This window comes from Pollachius pollachius (assembly GCF_949987615.1).
Source record: "Pollachius pollachius genome assembly, chromosome: 5".
Taxonomy (NCBI): domain Eukaryota; kingdom Metazoa; phylum Chordata; class Actinopteri; order Gadiformes; family Gadidae; genus Pollachius; species Pollachius pollachius.
The window spans coordinates 15316476-15337052 of NC_136938.1; the positions used below are offsets into that span (position 1 = coordinate 15316476).

At 45.2% G+C, this 20577-nt stretch overlaps 1 protein-coding gene across 3 annotated transcripts in view; it reads right to left on the reverse strand.

Moving 5' to 3' along the window:
- Positions 1-20577, reverse strand: part of myo9aa (myosin IXAa) — an 87033-nt gene that overhangs the window by 4030 nt on the left and 62426 nt on the right. For all 3 annotated transcript variants that reach the window (XM_079736985.1, XM_079736986.1, XM_079736984.1), the window contains 21 exons: positions 17122-17262; positions 16816-16855; positions 16578-16700; positions 14867-14947; positions 14627-14737; positions 12976-13098; positions 11464-11613; positions 10850-11166; positions 8545-10302; positions 8290-8368; positions 7729-7929; positions 6647-6744; positions 6423-6553; positions 3939-4159; positions 3123-3239; positions 2243-2431; positions 1978-2028; positions 1674-1785; positions 1033-1094; positions 563-755; positions 91-219 (listed from right to left, as the gene is read on the reverse strand). In XM_079736985.1, coding sequence (XP_079593111.1) covers positions 91-219; positions 563-755; positions 1033-1094; positions 1674-1785; positions 1978-2028; positions 2243-2431; positions 3123-3239; positions 3939-4159; positions 6423-6553; positions 6647-6744; positions 7729-7929; positions 8290-8368; positions 8545-10302; positions 10850-11166; positions 11464-11613; positions 12976-13098; positions 14627-14737; positions 14867-14947; positions 16578-16700; positions 16816-16855; positions 17122-17262 — 4427 coding nt within the window. The remainder of the gene's footprint in view (positions 1-90; positions 220-562; positions 756-1032; positions 1095-1673; positions 1786-1977; positions 2029-2242; positions 2432-3122; positions 3240-3938; positions 4160-6422; positions 6554-6646; positions 6745-7728; positions 7930-8289; positions 8369-8544; positions 10303-10849; positions 11167-11463; positions 11614-12975; positions 13099-14626; positions 14738-14866; positions 14948-16577; positions 16701-16815; positions 16856-17121; positions 17263-20577) is intronic.

Sequence of the window (20577 nt, forward strand, 5' to 3'; positions counted from 1 at the left end):
AATGTTATGTGAGGATAGAGAGAACATTCATTGAAACTAAACGTACATAATGAATATCAAAAAATATACAAAGATCTTATGCCTACGTACACATTATACGCAGGAACTCGTCATAGAGTTCGAAGGTCATGAGAGGGTTGGGCAGGTCTCTCAGCCATTGCTTTAAGACACTGGCGATGACATGGATGGTGTAGTCATCTAGGTTCATGCTGTCCACATCTGTAGAGCCCGGAACACGCAACACAGGCTAAATGAGTCAGGGGCTCATATCCATAGTCTTAATTAGCTATGAAGCTAATTAACAAAAACAATTTTGGACCGTTGACGTCATGGGTCCAAGATTTGCGTTCTCCATAGATCCAATTAGGGAAAAGGATGACAACGATCAAAATTCTGATAATTTTTCCAACGCATATATGGACCCAATTGTCCCCGGAGTTGAAGTTGCAGACAATGTTGTTTTCACAATATGCATATGAAGCAGAATTCTTATATTATAAAAAAGACAAGCTTGACTGTTCCTCTTGGACTACCAGCAAAATCTGCTGGCAGCACTGTTTACCTATGTCAAGGCCTTGTTTTAGTTCTCGGATCTTATTGGTTGACCCCGACTTCCGGTAGATTCCTTCGGTGTAGAGGCCGTGCATCTCAATGTAGTTGATGAGCTTTTCTACCACAAGGGGCACCGTTCGCTCGTCGTTAGTCAACCTAGAAACTTCCACTCCAAACTGCCTTGGCGAGAGCTCCGGGTCGAACTGCTCACAGAAACACAACATAAACACTATCCCATTAGACCCCGTGTTTGTCTGTACATATAGAAAAACTCCCACACACACACATACAACCAATATTAATATTTGTATTCAGTGTTATATATCAACAGTGTCTTTCCTATATCACCTTTTTAAATAGTTGTGACTTGCCGTTTCTGCAACCAGCAGTGCAACTAACTCTTCTCTCGCCCACATTCTAGAATTATGTTGTGCATGTGTGTGTGTGTGTGTGTGTGTGTGTGTGTGTGTGTCGACATACCTTCTTACTGCACTTGGTAGTCGTCTTCAGGCAACATTTCTTGTGGCAGGCGTAGCGGCATGCTGGGTAAACACAGCCAGAGGAGTGAGAGAAGTCAGTGCCATTTTCCACGGACAGACAGTGCCTCCTCATCGCTAGGCTAATGACGGAGCACACGGTTACAAGGGCCGAGAAAGCAAAGGGACTAGAGGACCGAAGCAAACATCCTAAGTGAAGACAGACTAACGGTGTTGATCCTCCGCTGAGCCCAGACAGTCAGACCCCATGAGTCCAGTTGAAAACAATTTGATTAAGTTTTAAGTTTCAAGTTATTAGTGGGAGAGTAGGAGGAGGAAGAGGAGGAGGAGCCTGGTTCTCAGGAACCCGGGAGTGAATGGAGGACTGTGCTCCCTTTTAGAGTAGTGTTTTCGACCATGTGTTGTGCCCATAGTGTGTATATTTGTGTGTTTGAATGACCTTAAACAGCAATCCATCTTGCATCACTGAGGTAGGTAAATTAATACATTTTCTAAATGAATCTTCAGAAAATAGTGTTTATTCTGAGTTTCATTTGGAAGAAAAACAAGTAGAATGCATAGACGATAAATGGTGACAGGTATGTGTCTGTGATTGTGTATGAGAGAGAGAGACAACACACTTACATTTGCAGACACAGGCACGGTCCATCATCCATATGAGTGAAGAACAGTATTCACAGTATGTGGGGATACTGTACTGCGTGGACTTGAAGATGTGGCCATTGTGCTCCTCTACCTACAGGTGGCCATACAGGGAGTTACAAGGATGCCAGCAGCCAAAAACAAACCCTGGCTATTGCATCCTCTGTTTTTAAATGACTGAAGACATGAATTGTGTTTGACGCTCAGCATCTTTTGACCCTTAGTTAGGCTGACTTAATATGCCCATACTGGATGAAGGTGTTCAAGAAACATCAGAGGAACTCACAATGTCAGCGTCCTTTTTTCTTCTCTTCTTGCGTTCAAGCTTGGGCATTTGCTGTAAATAGAACAACAATATCAGAAAATGTACTACTATACTTAATTTATAAATCTTAATTGCGCAAACTATAGATTCAAAAGAACAATTCTTCAGTAACACGCAAGCTAACCGAAAAAACGATTTAACATAATCGCAATAATAATCACTATTAACGTGATTTTCCAGCTGAACTCATGGAGTAAGTCCCATGCCTGTGGGCCAGGGGCTGTACCTTGCTTTGCATGCTGTCCAGGGTCTTGTACTCGGTCATGAACTCATCCAGGAAGACCTTGAAAGTGTTGACCCACACCGTGACGGGGGACTCCCTCCAGTCCCTCTGCTCTTGCCGCATGCTCTTCTCCAGGATCTGCTCAAACAGGGCGTGCAGGTCCTTGTAGCGGATGCTCTTCCCATCATCCATCTGGGGAGTGGCAGAGAGGTGAACACATGAGGGATGGAAAGGCCAACCTTCAGCTCTTTACTGTGTCTATGTATGTTCTCGGCTGCATTATTACTGATGTTGAATGGAAGCACTTAACCAGTGTAAATAGTCAATGTAAGAACATGCTTTTTTTCCATACGAGTTGTACTACAAAGGTAAGGTAGTAGATTAGGTTTGCTACTTTACCTGTTTAGCTCCAAGCCAAAGTGTTACAAATATATATTTTTAAATAACAAAAATGATCCTAAATATTTGCACCGGAGGTACATGAAAGACAATGAATGTAAAGTAAATGTAAGTTGTCTTCATATAAACACCTAGACTGGGTAGCCCCGCCCATTCTGCCGGCCATTTTAGCTCGCCCTGCAGAAGGGTCTGGAGAAGAGCAACACATTTCTTTCTGCTTCCGATACGTTTTTGCAGAAGCCAATCCCCAAGCTGGCTTCCCCCCCCCCCCAGCCATGGTATTGGCTGGTTTAACACAATGACGACAGGGAAGCATCGGCAAGCAGCCAATTGCGTACAGAGTCAGTTGAACTAGGCCCAATGATCACGCCTCTTGAGCTGAAGAAAATGACAGCAGCTAAACACCATCACCTGTGAATGTATGAATAAATTCAGTCATGTTGGATATCCGTGTCATCTGAAGGTTGAAGGTGTGCCAACTCACCACCAGGGCTGTTGAGTACGAGTTGAAGATGTTAAGACGGAACTCCTTGAGGGCCTTCTTGAAGACAACGTCCACGATGGTGTCCTTCTTCCCATCTTCTGTCTCCAAGTCATTGATCTGCATTTAGACGACCCATCCACTTCAATGAGATACATTGATCGGAACAACAATATTCAAGATAATGTCATGATGACCACAGCATCCTGAAAAATGTCTGTCTAAATGACAATGAGAAATAATTGATAATATATTACTTAAATATCAGTCTAAAATATGGCAACATTGATTTATAATTTTGGCATTCATAAAAGCATGACGATTTTTTATATTTCGTCTCACATGTCAAGTTGTTAAAGTTGCTGTTGGTAACAAAGCCTATAATTTGAGTGTTATTTGTAAGATATGCCATGGCCATCCATCAGCTTTTAGTGACATGTGCTTTATCTGTGTTGAATGCGCCTTCCTCAGCCAATTTCAAGTTAAGGCAACATCACATTTCACACCAGGGCATCTCTTCTGTGATTGTTTTGGGGGATCCATCTTTCCTCTCAATCACAAGTGCATAAAATGCGACACTTCTCAATGACAGAGCAACATAGGGAGGGAGGGAGCAGAGGGGGTGAACGTTTCTTTGGGTTTTTTGCTATCAAAACCTTGCTCCCTTTTATGCTCTTTATCTGCACAACCTTTGAATATATATGTCATGGCAGGTTTCTTACTTCTTATCAACTATTGCTTTAAATCAACCTATCATGGTCCCATTTTATCTCCAACAATGTCAAACCAATGTGAGCCAATGTGTCAAGTCCACTGCACCTTCTTCCTGAGGAAGTCGTTCATGCAGCGGTAGTCGTTGGTGCAGGTGAGGACCTGCAGCGGGTCGTGCTGCCACTGGGCGGGCTCCAGGGTCACGCTGCTGATCTTGACGCTGCGTCGGCGCTTCACTTTGGGGGAGGGCTCCTTGTTCTCCTTGGCCTCCGGTTGAACACGCACCATCGCCAGGTCTGGACTGCACGGCGGGGAGGTGTTCTCCTGACCTACTGGGCCAAAGAAACACTGTAAACCACTTTTGTAAAAGGGTAGGTAAAGCCCTAACTTTCTTTTCTCGTTCAGATTTCTGATGCGTACCACTGCACTACACGTACATGAAGATTGCCAAGGGCAGATTGGATAATATTTGAGAAATAGAAGTCTGCCATACGTGGAGGTATGGTGAGCTTGGTCAGTATGGTAATATGGCATTGGTATGCCTTAAAAAACGGTTGCCATAAGTTGACATATCAAAACAATCACCATAATAATAATGTGTCAAAATACACTGTCAAAACGGACGTTTGTGAAATTACGTGTGTACCACTTTAAGGCCAAGCCTGTGTTGTGGAGAGGCCACGGTTCAGTAAGGCAACCTCAAACAAATGCATCGAATTTATTTAGATAGAGACTTGAAGTTTGGCATGGGTTTGCTATGGAATCTACTCTAGCCATATTCAGCCTAGTTTTTGACGCAATGTTAGAGCTGTTTAAACATCTGAGATATGCCTGTATTTATTTAAAATGTATATCTCTGCCATCTTGAGCCTTCTTGCTAAGAATTTTACCACTTTTGGAACCAAAGTAATTTATGTGTTGATGTTTGGTCGAGTTGTAACCATTGCGTTAAGTCTAAATGATCTGGTATAGGTCAGACTCTGAAAGTTGTTCATCATGACGAATGATGCATGGATAACAAGTTTCATGCATATTTCCAACAGTATGACCGACAGTATGACAGTATGACCGACAGTATGACAGTGTGACCGACAGTATGACCGACAGTATGACGGTATGACCAACAGTATGAACGACCGTATGACTGACAGTATGACAGTATGACCGACAGTATGACCGTATGACCGACAGTATGACCGACAGTATTGCAGTGTGACCGACAGTATGACAGTATGACCGACAGTATGACAGTATGACCGACAGTATGACCGACGGTATGACCAACAGTATGAACGACCGTCTGACTGACAGTATGACTGTATGACCGACAGTTTGAACGACCGTATGACTGACAGTATGACTGTATGAACGACAGTATGACCGACAGTATGACTGAAAGTATGACTGACAGTATGACAGTATGACCGACAGTATGACCGTATGACCGACAGTATGACAGTATGACCGACAGTATGACCGTATGACCGACAATATGACCGACAGTATGACCCTATGACCGACAGTATGAAAGACAGTATGACCGACGGTATTAACGTATCACAGACGGTATGAACGACAGTATGACCGACAGTATTAACGTATCACAGACAGTATGACCGCAGATTGCCAACAGCAGATTAGAGTATATTTTGAGAAATAGAAGAAATAGTCTTCCATACCCGGAGGTATGGTGAGCTTGGTCGGTATGGTAATATGGCATTGGTATTTTGGTAAAACTGGTTTACCTGAAGTTAACATATCAAAACAATCACCAACCATGTTTCTAAAGCATACTGTATTGAAGCCCACTGTCGAAACGGACATTTGCGAAATTACGTGTGTACCACTATAAGGCCTAGCCTGCATTGTAGAGAGGATGTAGTTCAGAAGGGAGAACTTCAAACAAATGTTTGTTGTTTTTTCAGATATAGTCTTGTATACAGATATTCAACAGCTGAGCATTTTGGATGCAATGTTAGAGCTGTTTAAACGTGTTTTAGAGCCGTTTACATATGCATGTATTTCACTTTAAAATGTATATCTCTGTCTTTCAGCTTATTGCTATAAAATTTTATATTTTTATTGCTATATCAAACCATATAGTCCCACAGTCATCTGGTACATGTGTGCTGAGTTTGCAGCTTTTACCACTTCCGGCACCAAATCTTTTGGAGTCTAAAAGTTTTTCACCATGATGAATGGTGCATGGATAAGAAGTTTCATGCATATTGCACTTTCCTAGTGCAATATAGTGTATCCCTACACTATATTGTATCCCTAATTAATGTCACGAGTTCTACAAGCCTCCCAATTTTAATAACTTTTGACCATGTCGTTTTTGAGATATGGCTGATTTTGTCAGGAAAAATGTATAAATACTAACGATTACAATAGGATTCCAACGGATTTCGTAGGACCCCTTATAACAGTAATGATTACAATTACGTTTTTCGTAGGACCCCTAATAACAATCCCAGTGTTGTGGATTGCCGGATACCCTATATACAAACAATGACTTTCTTTCTATCCATCTTGAAAAACATGAGCCAGTGTCTTCTCCATCGGCTCGTCAGGTGTGTAGGATTCACCCACCGTCGCCCATCAGCAGACTAGTGTCTCCGTACTCCCCGTCCATGGAGTCTCCCCCGCAGATCAGCTTTTCCCTGGAAGACTTCTTGTCGCTATACTTGGTCTTGCCCCAGAAGCGCATCTTGCCACGCACCCTGCCCAGAAAACATGGAAGTGAGTGCTCCAGCCTTTAAAACCAAGGAAAAACTGCCCAATGTATTTACCTCTGAAGTGATGCGCTCACTCACCTTCCATCCTGGGCGTTCTTGCGCAGGGTTTCTGCTTTCGGCAGATCTTCAGAAGACATGGTCTTATGCATGCTCTTCTCCGCCTCGGAGCCCATTTGCTAAAACATAGATTAGGATAAGTTCTTTAAAACCGAATAAAGTCGAATAGGATATCTCTTTATGAGAAATTATTTTGGGTGGCTCTGTCTATAGATCTTCCCGCCAGTAGGTGCAAGCACCACATCACCGAGGCAACACTGATGAATTCCCCTTTGGAAGTATAGGAAATTGTAATACAATCAATGTACCACACTAACACAAACAAACAAGTACTGTTGAGATTGTTTATAAAGTGCTTCAATAGAATACTATAATCAATAAAACCACCAAGAGACATTGATTTGTTTTTCTGTTCTGCAATAGAAAAGGTAAGGAGAAGCGGGATGGACCCGGTTCAGAGGTTCGCTTTCAACAGACTCAAAGCCTGAGTGGTGAGTGGTAAGCAGGGCTAAGAAATCCGTAACGGACATGCACGATCTGCTCAGAGAGCAAAGGAACACCACCAGAGGAAACACTAAAGGAGGCAGAAGGAAAATATTTTCTACAGCTGTAAAAGAGAGAAGTGATTAAAAGGGATTAAATGGTTAATGTTAGCAAAGCATGAATGAATTAGGCAAAAAATATCTTTCCTGGTGTCTAGGAAATATGTGGATGCAGATATTTCAAAAGTTCTAAAGTGTAGAATACCGATACTTTCGATCATGGCAAATTATGCTATAGCAAGGTATTATGCCGTGCTTAGACAGGCAAATGTTTTTGAATGTACAGTATAGTCTATGCATTCATTTCAGTCTTTCATACCAGTGAAGTCACATTGTATTTGTGTAGGAAGGAGTAAGTGTGTATCCTGCCTGTCGATCTATGCATTTTGATATTTATGTGCGTTGAAAAAACATTAGAGAAATGGCGAAAGCATGGTATCGGATCAGCACTGCGGCTAAAACGAGCACATTCTGGTGCGAGGGGTTAGCTGCTGAAAAAAGACTACGTATGAAAACAAAAGAAAAGGGTTAGAAGAGAGCGATGGGGGTTGGGCCGATTACCATCTCCGAGTCACTAAAACACTCTCCTACGTCAGCATCAGGGACGCTGCGGTTGGAGAGGGGGAGGGTGAAATGGCGAGGGAGGGCGGGGGTGTCCTCGTCCTCAGACTCCCCCGCCACGGAGAGAATGGGGACACGGGTGAGGAAGTCGGAGCGGGTCCGAGCCATGCGGGCTTTCTTTTTGTTGCCCGCTCTGCCGACCTGGAGTTTACCCAAAGCGATAACACACACACACACACACACACACACACACACACACAGTGAATGAAATGGAACCAAAAAATACAGAAACTATTATGATCTTGAAACACTTGTCTTTGCCCTGCCGTTATTTGGGGGAAGGTTTTGTTAGTCACTTCCATCTCACACACACACACACACACACACACACACACACACACACACACGCACACACGCACACACGCACACACGCACACACGCACACACGCACACACACACACACACACTTCAAGAATTCAAACTGCAGCATCTTATTTTTATATATATTTCATCTCATTGATAGTGAGGCCAGCAAGAAAGTAGGAAACAAACCATGCTTACCTCACGCACTTGTGGTCCTTTGGAAGCCTTGGGAACTGACTCTCTAGGGTTGGCCACAGGTTTGTCCTGTTCGTCAAATCTGAGATGCATCAAGAGAAGAACACGTTGAAAAGTGTATCTAAATAATCCCTCCTCCTAAATAATAATTTCCTTCCGTATAGGACACAGGACTTTGCTGCGACAACATCTGGAAGAAATATAACATCCTTGTATTGACCCCACAACCACACACGAGGAGTGAGTCTGAGTACTCACTTGGCAAACACAACCTTGTCCTTAGGAGAGAAGAAGATGTTCCCAGACTTGTCAGCCGTGTGAACTGTGCTCCCCTGGTGCCCACCAGGCGTCTTCTTTGGGGAAAGTCTCGGTGAGGATCTTCCTCCATCACTAGATTCTAATGTGAGTTTGGGCACCCAGCCATCGGCGACAGGCCTGCCTTCCCCAAGCGTTTCTCTTGGGACAGAGGAGGAAAGCGGAATAGAGCGGGGCTGAGGGGCAATGGGCTGGGACTTTGCCCCAGGAAAGGAGAGCTCTTCAGGGGCCTGGTACTCAGACATTGTCCTGGTGTGAGGAGCTAGTGCTTGCGTTCTCTCAAACAGCAGCGAGTCGGGTCTGGGGGCCTTGCTGGATGTGGCGGCTCGGGAACCTTTGTGTCCTGCACTGGCCCCCACCTGACGACTCTGCTGTATCCTGTGCAAGGCCTCGCCCCGTTGCTTCTCGAACATGTCTCTCTCGTTCTGGGCGAAGAGGAGACGCTGCCTCTCGAGCACCTCCTTCTGCTGCCTGATCTGCTCCATCATCTGCCTCTCGCTCTGCTGCTGCTGGCTGCGCTGCCTCTCCTCCTTCTCCTCGTTCAGTCGCTCCAGTTTCTCCAGGACGGCCAGGTTGGCGGGCGGGACGGGGGCTGGGGTCGGGACAGCATTCGGTCGCTGGTTTGGCAGCTCCGCCCGGGGACGGCCCGGAGCGCTCCGCTCCTCCCTCAGAGGGGTGGCCTTATGCATGCTGATGACCACCACCACCGGCCGTCGCCCCGTCTCCCTCCTGTCCTTCAGGGCTTTGGAGATCACGGTGGTGGAGGTGACTGTGGCAGAGGTGATTGTGGTAGTAGCGGCGGAGGTGGTTGCGGTGGTTATGGAGGTGGTTGCGGTGGTTATGGAAGCGGCGACAGCGGCCTCAAAACGCTGTGGAGGGCTCTTGGCAGGATGAGGGCCGGAGATCGCGCGGCTGTCGCGGGTTGGGACGTAAAAGGTCGGGAGGTAGTTCTCAATTCTGGGCGGAAGTGTGGGTGACTGAGGTAGCCTGTAGTCGTGGTCGGGTCGTTCACGGATGAGCGGAGAGCCTGTGGCTGACTTCGAGGAAGGGCGCTCCGTGGGATGATCGGGCAGCTCTGGATAGCCGGGCTCGTCGAGGTCGAGCTCTTCAAGTGTCGCCCTGGGCGGCCCTTCTTCCAGGCTCAGGAACTCAAAGCTGCACCTGGAGCTCTGGCTGTCAGGGGTGCCCTGGGGAGAGCGCAGAGGCGGGGTGGACATGTGCAGCAGCTCTGCTGACCAGCGCCTCTCCTCAGAGGGCGACGACGCCCCGCCACTGGTCGCGCGGACCTTCAGGAGCTCCAGGCTGAACTTGGCCTGTTCCAGCTCCCTCATGCGCCGGCTCTCCCGTTTGGCCCTGGTGGTCTTCTGGCTGAGTTCATCTAACGTTCTGGCCCTGTCTCGAATCACCACGGTGACCGGTGCGTCAGGGTGCTCTTGGAGCAAAGGGTCGCTTGAGCTCATCCCGAGACAGTCTTCTCCTCCTCTCACTCTTGGCTGGTCCAGCTGGGTATCCTGCCTGGAGACCCTCTGGGTGCTCCTCTCCTGCTCCTCGTAGGAGGGGTCCTCCCAGGTGCTCAGGTCCAGGCCCATGGTCCTCTCTTCTTGCCGTTCCTCTTCTTCTGGAGAATGGCTCTTCTGACCGTTCTGCAGCTGGACCAGCTCCTGCTTCTCCTTCATTCTCTGCTTTTTCAGCTCCCTGAAGCTGACAGTGAAAGAGCCACAGGTCACTTACCTCACAATCACCATTTTCATTCAAATAGCTTTGTAGGGGTTGACACATTTAAAAGGTGTGCTGTGAAGTTTGTTTCCCCATAGGAGAATCCCTAATGAAAGAATTTGTTTCCAGAGCAGCTCAAAAGTTGATGAGCTGCGTCACGGTGCTTTCGTAATAATATGATCTTAAGGCCGTACTGATCTGCAGGCTCACAGCACGGCCACTAATACATAAACTGAACTGAATGAACTCTTTTCAACAAACGTTAATCTGGTTTGGAGAAATTATTCATCGCTTGGAATTTTGGGGACCATACTAAGAGGAATTTAGTCATAATGGAGAGAAATCTGAGCTATTGTAGAAGCTGAACCCACATAAATGACTTGTGCCTCATGTTAAACAATTATTTTTGGAGGTAATGAGTAGGGAATACTTTTTTAACCTGGCTAGAAAAGCCATACTGACCAAGAGCTAGTAGAGTTACAGTATGAATGAAATGTGTGAATGGATTTACATAGCAAGGAGTAAGCCTCACCTCTGTCTGGCCAAGTAGCCTCTGCTGACTGCCTGCAGTCGCACCACTGTAGCGTACAGACTCAGATAGCCTTCTCTGGCTCTATGGCAGCGCCACGCTGTTTGAATCACCAGTGCCGCGTCAACGCGGCGATAGGTCCACAACCGCCACGCTTTCTGCAATACCAGAGCGGCTTCCTTCCAAAGCCCTAACCTCCGGCGGGCCTCGTACCCCCGCCAGTGTTTCTGGAGGCACACCGCCGCCTCTTGTTGGACGGCAAGCTCATAGCCCTCTTCGTTATCCTCGATATCTCTTGGCCGGTATGCACGCCACCATCGCTTTGAAAATACAAAAACAAAAACACTGCATTTTATTTACATAAACGCTGTGTTTTATTTACTTGACAGTGAAATAGTTGATTAATTATCTCATCCATTTTTACCCTTTTTTGATCCTGTAAAGATCACATTTGTTCAATAAAGGACTTTCCATTAAACTGTTAAAAGGATTAGTATTAGAGTTCTAACAATGCTAGGCATTTCCTGGTAACTAGAACAGTTACCATGTCATCAGTGCACATGTAAAACCCATGAACCGTTCCCCGAGTAGGAGGACAATGATCCGGAGCAGGGTACCTGTATGCACACAGACGCCTCCCTGATCCTGAGGAAGGAGGCGCGCTCCAGCCGGGCCCTGAAGCGCCGCTGCAGCGCCACCATGAGCCTCAGCACCCGGCTGTGGAGAGCCGCCTGCAGACTCCGACGCTCCGCCTCCCGCAGGAACACCTGGGGGGGACACACAGGTCAGCAGAGCCAGTCACATACACACACGCCCCGTGCGTTAGCAGAGGACACACGAAGGCAGACATTAGCAGAGCCTGCCACACACACACCAGTCATGTTAGCAGAGCCTGCCCCACACACACACACACACACACACACACACACACACACACACACACACACTCAGTGGCGGTTTTAGGCACGGGCGAACCAGGCAGCCGCCCGGGGCACCATATTTGTGGGGTGTGCCAAATCACATGGGGGGCGCCACGAGCAGTAAAAAATAAAAAGTGGTGGTAAAACCCAAGTGGTTTTCAATGAAGTACATAACATTGTGTGGGGAATTGGTATATTGGCGCCCCCTCTGGCTGCAGGCGAAGTCCCGCTGAAGTCCCCCCCCCCCCCCCGCTGGGAGGATGTCTTGCCCGGGGCGCAAATGGATATAGAACCGCAACTGCACACACTTTAGCAGAGCATAGTCACACACATTTGGATGCACGCACACACACACATTCTTGTGAATCACAGGGCATCCATCCGTGCCAAAACTAACTAAAAAATACTAAAAAAATAAACGTGTCCGGATACACGGCATGTTTGTTTAATTAGAGAAAAGACAAAACTGAAGCATGTCAGTTGTCCAGACAGCCCTTTTATCCATGTCCTCATTACATCATTCTTTTCAGTCTAGGGCTAGGAGTCTAGGACCTAGAAATTATATTTAGACTGCATAGTTTTTAATACTATATTAAAACTGAGCGCCTCTATCATGTAACCTAGCTTTTTAATTGAATGTGCCCTCCACATCTATTGCTTTTATTGTTACTATTCTTCAAAGAAAATATTGGTAATACTCTCCGTTATGGTTTCCTAATTTGAGTGCAATTACACACGTAATAGGCACCGAAACAACCGGTAACAGCATATACTTAACATGCAATAACATTGGAACAGCCCCACCCTAGCCTTACCCTAGTGTGGAACTCACTTGTTTTCATATATAACCCTTAACCCCTAATCCTAACTTCACTGTCGTAACATGTTGTTCCATATTGTTTTTACAAATCAAGTAAGGGCTGTTCAATTTTTTACATTGCTGATTACAGAATACTTGCGTGATTACACCTTAACATAATTAACTTAATTAACACTGCAATGGGAAGTATCACAAAGTGATGTCATAAATTCTTTATTTATACTACGTCTATTCATAAAAATAAGCTCCATGCTTATCCATCAGTATAAAGTCTGACCATTCTTATCCTCTTTCAAAATAAAATACTGGTTATATTACCATCTGCTAACCATAGATCACTAGATAAGAGGATGGATATGGAAGGTGAAAGCGGAGAACAGTGTACATACCATCGTCCTGCCAACTTGGAAGCCATCTGGCGCCAGGTCCACCTGGCCCAGAAACTTCTGGATGTCTTCTTTGGAAGCCCTGGTGCCTTCTGGGAGCAACACACGGAAGTGGCGGACAAAATCCTGACAAAGAGAAACAGCAAAAAAGATTCATGAGAAATAGGACAGGGAGATATCTTTCACCATAATGGTTAGTAACAGAGCCAGATGCGTCTCAAATATCTCGGCTTTTGTGCAGAGAAACAACTGTTGGCCTTTAAGGAAGCTCTGATGTTTATAGACTGAACCACCAGCAATAAATCAGTATTACAGGCCTAATAGATGGGATAATATCTTGACCATCAGAAGAAACTGGGGCTGGTTCACATGAACCTTTATACAACCGATACCCAAGGACTAAAATGACCAAGGTTGTCCTAACACACATGGTTTCACGTGAAGCCCATGTTTGTCCATGTTAGCAGGGATTCAATCTCATCAGGTCCTGAAACAAGCTCAACTCCCACCATTTAAACTAAGGCCCATTGTCCCGATACCAATCTGCTCCCCCGCTCTGCCGTCAGGGGGTTGGCCGGCAAAACAGATGCAGTGTTTATGCTATTGCTGGGCTGGGGACTGATGGAGTGCCCCCTAGACAATGCTGAGGCTCTGTTCTGAAGACCCGAGGTGGGGGACCACCGCAGGGTCTTACACAGTGATACATGCTGGAAGTATTTCCAATAAGCGCTGACCTCGGTGCTAATATGTTCCGGGAGATTCCAGAACGCCGGACAATATCACAAGCTCCAAGGTGGCTCAGCTACTAAAACCTGGCTGTGGTTTGACCAAAAACATCATAGATACACTTTTTTTCTTGGGAAATATTTTGCTAAACACAGCTTATTGAAACATTTTAATGGCTTCGAATTTAAAGAAAGTTCACAATAGGACACGATTCAGAAACCTAATATTTATTAATCGTAGTTATCAAAGCTGCCATTTGGGTAAGCCAAATAATGCATTCTCCTCTGTGAACAGGACTTGGGGAGTCCAACAGACCAGGCTGGGAACAAGCTGAGCAATCACCAGTGCGTGAAAAAATGCGGTCGAAAAGTGTGATTCAGACTATGGGAATTGGTGGTAATACAACAGTGACTTGGCTGACTAACAAATTAGATTGGGGGTGCTGTTGCGCACATAATCACACACACACACGTAAATTTGCCAATAAACTGTGCTGATGTAAACCAGTGTTGACACCACAACCTCACAATGTCTTAGAGGCCTTGTATTTCATTTCTCCCACATTTTTTTCTTTGTTATGCCCTCATTGTTTTGATTCGTTTCGTTTTTTTGTTTTCTATTTCTTGAAAAGGTGCTGCACGTAAGATTTGGGATTTAAAAATAGATCAGAATAGAGCATGATTTTGAAGCAAAACAAACAAAAATGGTATTCCTCCAAAGTGGTGAGAACAATCAAAAGTTTGTCAATGGGACACAACCGAAACATCAGGGTTTAGCCACTACAGTATACGAGTCTACAGTCACATGGTGTCTTCTTAATTGTCTGTTTAGATTCAAGCTGTTCAGATTTTGGCACCATTATTTAAACAACTATAAAAATGAATCAACCGGAGTGTGTGTGATTTCTTTGTATGGCTGAGGTTCTTACCTTGAAGCTGTACTTGATGTTGTATCCAGACTGGCGTATGCGTACGGTCTCCAGCATGCCTGTGTAGCGCAGCTGCCTCAGGACCAACTCGTCGTTGAAGCGCAAAGGCAGCTGGGGAAAATCATAACCAGAAGAGGAGAGCTTTTGAAGACCAGGGAATGCGGATTGATCAGGGGGCTGAATAAAGAAATTAAAAGCTTGAGTAATAAAGTCACAAAATGGTCTTCCATATATTTTTACCTTCTCAGCGTTGGAGCGGATACACTTGACAAAGTAGGGCTCGGAGTGGCCCAGGGTTTCCATTAGCTTGTTGAGGGAAGCCTAGAGAGCCCAACACATACGCAATATATCAGAGACAACAATAATATGCCTAACTCCAAGGATATGGGAAATGTTCAAGGTGAATATACACACACATTGTCTAAGCAAACGTTGATGCTTGTTTGTTTAAAACCCCTCCTATGTGGTGCAGTTTCATATTTTCTTCTTGGGTATGTTGTTTTATGATTGCATATGTTGTGTATCAGCGTGTTTGTTTGTGTATCAGCGTATGTGTGTGCATCAGCGTCTGTGTGTTTCTGCATGTGTGTGTTAGTGTGCGTGTTAGTGTGCGTGTGTTAGTGTGCGTGTGTTAGTGTGCGTTTACAGAAGAGGTCAGTCCCTCAGTCAGTCCTGATGTATGAAGGATTATTGCAATCAGCGACGGCGAAGGATTTGGGAAGACTGGTCATCCTCACAACGAGGCCTGGATTACCTCAACTTCTATTCTATGACTATTAGTTAGATCTAGATGAGGGATCCTAACCCAAATACGCTGCTATTGGTTAAGGCCGTTAGCAGGAACAAAAAGCAGATGAAGGGAATTTATCCATATAAGTTTTCCATTGTGATATAATTATAGCTCCATTTTAACGCGAGTGCCTATTAACGGTACAGCGTTTCCTTTAAAGCTGCACAATGGTCGTTTTCCAATTGGTAACCTCTAGGGGATGACGTTGCAGCTAAAGTTAGATATATACATTTTCTGATTAACTGATGGCCCCCTCCCTACGTTGGGGGAGGGGGTAGTAGACCAGACTAAAAAGATTTATATGGAACAATTCCCTTGACTGATTTATTTATGGATGGGCACGTTATATTCTTGAGGAACTTTCTAGCTAAGATATTTCTTTGCGTCATAAGTTAAAGATTCAAGGGCAGATTTAACATGCCTGCATATTTAGAGCATAGCAATTATTTTAAGGTATTCTTGGGAGAGGGAGGTTAACCAGTTGGGATTTATTTGGCACGCACAGCAATACAACACTAGAATCGGAGAAGAACCTGGCTGATGCGCTGTGCCCGCTCCAAAGAAAACAGCTCATGCTGTTAATAGATTGTAAGTGATATTTTTGTATCAATAAAGTTTTGAAGTGCATGAAGTACATTGCTGGTGAACTTGGAGGGCTGCAGTGTGATCCTCCCCAGGCCAAACAAATGCTATCTCATTCAATCAACTTCTAATTATCTCAGGCCAATAAATGTAAGTTGTGTCTTTGTGTGTGCATGTGTGCATTTCTGTGTATGCGTGTATCACCATGTATTTGTGTGTACATGCATGTGTGTGTGGATCGGCATGTTTGTGTGTGTGAACGTGCGTGTGTGTGTGTGTGTGTGTGTGCATGGGTGTGTATATGAGCATGTGTGTGTGTATATGAGCATGTGTGTGTGTGTGTGTGTGTGTGTGTGTGTGTGTGTGTGTGTGTGTGTGTGTGTGTGTGTGTGTGTGTGTGTGTGTGTGCATGGGTGTGTATATGAGCATGTGTGTGTGTGTGTGTGTGTGTGTGTGTGTGTGTGTGTGTGTGTGTGCATGGGTGTGTATATGAGCATGTGTGTGTGTGTGTGTGTGTGTGTGTGTGTGTGTGTGTATATGAGCATGTGTGTGTGTGCGTGTCGGAATGCTGCATCCAACCTGGAACTGTGCGCTGATGCTGGGAGGCTTCTTCTTCTTGTGCAGGTGGAGCAGGGACTTGGTGATGCGGTCATGTAGAGTCAGCTTGCTCAGGTACTTGAGGGACTTGACGTCCAACAAGTGCTGCAGGAGAGAACACGGTCGCCTCAGCAACACGGCTAGCAACAGCACTGGCAGTGGGCAAGTCGCAGAAAACACTCTAGCAGAGTGTGGTGGGGGGGTGTAGTGTGAGAGTTACCTTTGGGAGGAGAGGCTTGGGTTTGTAGTTTTTATTTCTCCTGTTGAAAAAGAAATGGAAGCATGCAACAAGAAAGGAAGGGTTAGTATTCCCAATGAAATTCTCTCCACATGGCACCAGAAAAATAGAATAGTATTAACCAAATGCTGCGACTTTTCCCCAAGACATAGAAATAAATACTAAAAATACTATTATAATATTCTCATGTTATGACATAACAGAGCACATTTGACATCATATGAAAGCCCTTCTCTAGATCAGAGAGTCTGAGGTTGAGGGAGGTGAGGTGTGAGTATAGTGACTGACATGAGGATGCCCTGAGCTCTCTCCAGCAGCTTGCTGCTGGTGGAGTTGATGAAGATGCCGTCCCCTTCCGTGGTGGAGATGCCGGACGATAGGCGACTCTGATGGCCCACACGCCCATTCAAGCCAGGAATAGGAGAACCCCTGTGGTACACACGCAAACACAGGATTTTACAGATTTACCTCATTTCCTACGATTCAAGACTTAAAACACTATGGAAGAAATTGCCTTTCTTGAAGATGAAGATCTTTGAAGATTTCCATTTAGTTTTCTTTTGCAGCACTTTTGGCAGTAATCGTTATTTCTTCCAGAGATATAAACCATGTCATCACAAACGCCCAGTTCATTACATTTATAATACTATATGTACGCAAATGTAAGGGCTTTTGTCTGTTGGCCAGAGGCTCATTCACCATTGTGATAACTGATTCGGTGATAGACAGGGACTTAACAAACATTTACATGAACATCTTTGATATTGACATGTGAACCAATTGTGTGATAAAACAATGTTGTTTTTCCACATTGAGCCACAATTTCAAACAGACATAATCCTGTTCAACTCCACGTCACACCACCGACCATAACCAACATTGCAGACTCTTAACATTGTTGCAATCATTTCTTCAATGTAACATTGTACTGTATCTGCAGGGTTGATTTTTTTCTATGGTCAGAAGTTCATGCAAAGCCTCAAGCCTCAAGGTGAAAACCAACCCAGTGGACCTGAAAGCAAACACTGGTCTTCTTTCTACATAGTGGTCAGGGCTGAGTGGTGAGGCCGGTCAGGCATTAGTTACAACCACTTGGTTTGTAAAGTCCTGAAGCCGTAAAAAGATCGTAAAAGACTCACCTGTTCAGAGTTCACCTAGACTCTACATAGCCGGGGAGGCTATGCAGAGAGGTCTTAAGTCCCTCCCCTCCTACTTGTTGTATGTTGTACGTCCTGCCACTTAATGTACGCACTTATTGTATGGCGTATCTTTTTAGTTATAGTACTTAGTTATGTAGCATCTTATCATAGCTATCTATGTTGAACATGGGGAATGGGTTAACCTAGCGATTGTTGGTGCTTTGCTCTTGGTTCTATGAACATCCTTATTGTACCGACAGCGATATTGTTTCACTTTCTTATGACAAATGTACTTATTGTAAGTCGCTTTGGATAAAAGCGTCTGCTAAGTGCCCTAAATGTAAATGTAAATGTAAAAAAATAACAGTGAAGCGACAGAGAGGAAAAAGGTAGAGGACAAAATGGTAATAGAAAACACAACCAGAGAATGAACATTACAAAAACTAGGTAAACTAAGAAGAAAAAATGCATGTGCAACTAGATGAAACCAAACACTGAGCTCTTGTGGTTATTAGAAATAAGGGAAATAAAGGAAACAGCAACCATCCGTCATGAATTGGGTCAGAGCAGAGGAGTTTATTTTGACTTCTACAATTTACAGGAATCTACCCTGCTGTTGCCAGCCCACACACAGAGTTACTTTAAGGCCAGAAGTAAAATAAACTCTCCGAACTGAATCAAAAGGGAATGCCTCTGGAAGTTCTGGATAGAGAGAGACACACCAACAGGTGATTGAGAGGGAACTTACTGGAATTTACTTGTATTTAACGTCTCTCAAAAACGGTACGACACACAAACCCATTGGTCCAAATTTGAGTAGCCAATTCCAATGTGGATTTGAACATTGTGATTCAATTATGACAAAAGTACTTTAATAGATAACATTATGTCCACTGCTGTGTGCACAGAGCCCATCTCCTTGTCAATATTAACAGTATCTAAAGTAACCAGAATCCATTCTTATCCATCTGGTTTGCATTTGCAACCCAAAAGAGGCTCAGATGGAAACGACTGATCCAGCTCAGGGAAAGGTTTGCCTGGCCAGATTGTTTGAGCTCTATCCCTCACGCTCCCTCCTCTACCCTCTATACCTGCCACCTACAATAAAGTTATCCTCCATTGTCTAGTCTCCATCTCCAACTCTATCCTCCAACTTTATCCCTATTCTCCGTCCTCAAGTGGCGTTACACCATGCATTATACTGGACAATAAGCTCAGCTTCAATCATCACACCAGTGATGCTCACAAGCGCTGCCAACAGAGACATCAGGAAACTTAAACATAAGTCTGTGCAACCACACCCCCTTCTCCTCCTTTCCTCCAATTACAGCATTGTTGAACTAGTTGATCTGTATGTATTAATCTGCTTTTACAACATATTCACAGTAGTATATATCGATATAGGCTTACAAAAAATCCCTCACAAGAATCACCATTCCCAACCTATCAGACCGCAACAGCTCCGCTCCGACCCGTTAAGAACACATGATCTCACATGACCCAGAGCACCCGCTCCACTGGCACTGCAACCTCTCGCTCCCCGCAGATGCCGAAGGGTCTGTTTTAGCAAAAGCTTTGTCCCATCTCGCTCCGTCCTCCACCCTACGCTCTCTATCCTCGTTCCTCTAACCTGGCCCATGAGGAGGGCCCTGAGAAGTTTCCAGAACGCCACCCCTCTTCACAGTCCCACAGGGCGTAGAGCAATAAAGGGAGCTGGGGTCACAGTAAACATATATAGGGTTTCCGCCAAGATCGATTCATCCCCTCACACTGCATCCTTTCACAGTATAGAGAACGCTGCCTTGCATTATTGAATTAATGCTCAGCAACGAACCACACCACCAGTACGTAGTAACAAATGTCTCTCCCCTTGTCCACTCCATCTGTTGAAGCAGAGATCACGGTGGTTCCACGGTGATGGAACCGCATCTGCTGCTGGTTCCCTGGGAGTCTATAAAGCTGTGTTATGTCCACTCTGGATATCCATTTGCGGACAAACCCCCGACACAAGGGTGCGCACACACACACACATCCCAAGATGCTCCTTAATGAGAAGAGGAATTTATCCCCACCACCACCACCAACATCCTGCAGCACATATCTCTTGTATGACATCATTAAGCCACCACCTGCATAGGGGGGGAAGCTGACTCTAGTGAACACTTAGGAAGCAGCGATGGATGAGAGGGAAGAGGCTTGCCAGGCTATTGCCAGACCAAGCTCAATCGTAGATTGCACGTTGGTCTGGGGAGGCTGCTGTCATTTTCTTCAACACAAGAGGCGTGCTCAACGGGCCTAGTTCAAAAACTCTGTACGCAATTGGCTGCTCGCCATCGCTTCCTTGTCGTCATTGTGTTAAACCAGCCAATAGCGCCCCAGGGGGAAAAGCCAGCTTGGTGATTGGCTCCCATAAAAACGTATCGGAAGCAGAAAGAAATGTATTGCTCTTCTCCAGACCCTTCTGCAGGGGGAATTCAAATCGCCGGCAGAATGGGTTGGGGGTACCCAGTCTAGGAAGAGGCAGGAAGTGATGGGAGGCTACAAGCTACGGGTGTGCAGATCACAACGGGCAAAGGTCGCGAGTGGGATGGCGTTCAACTGTCTT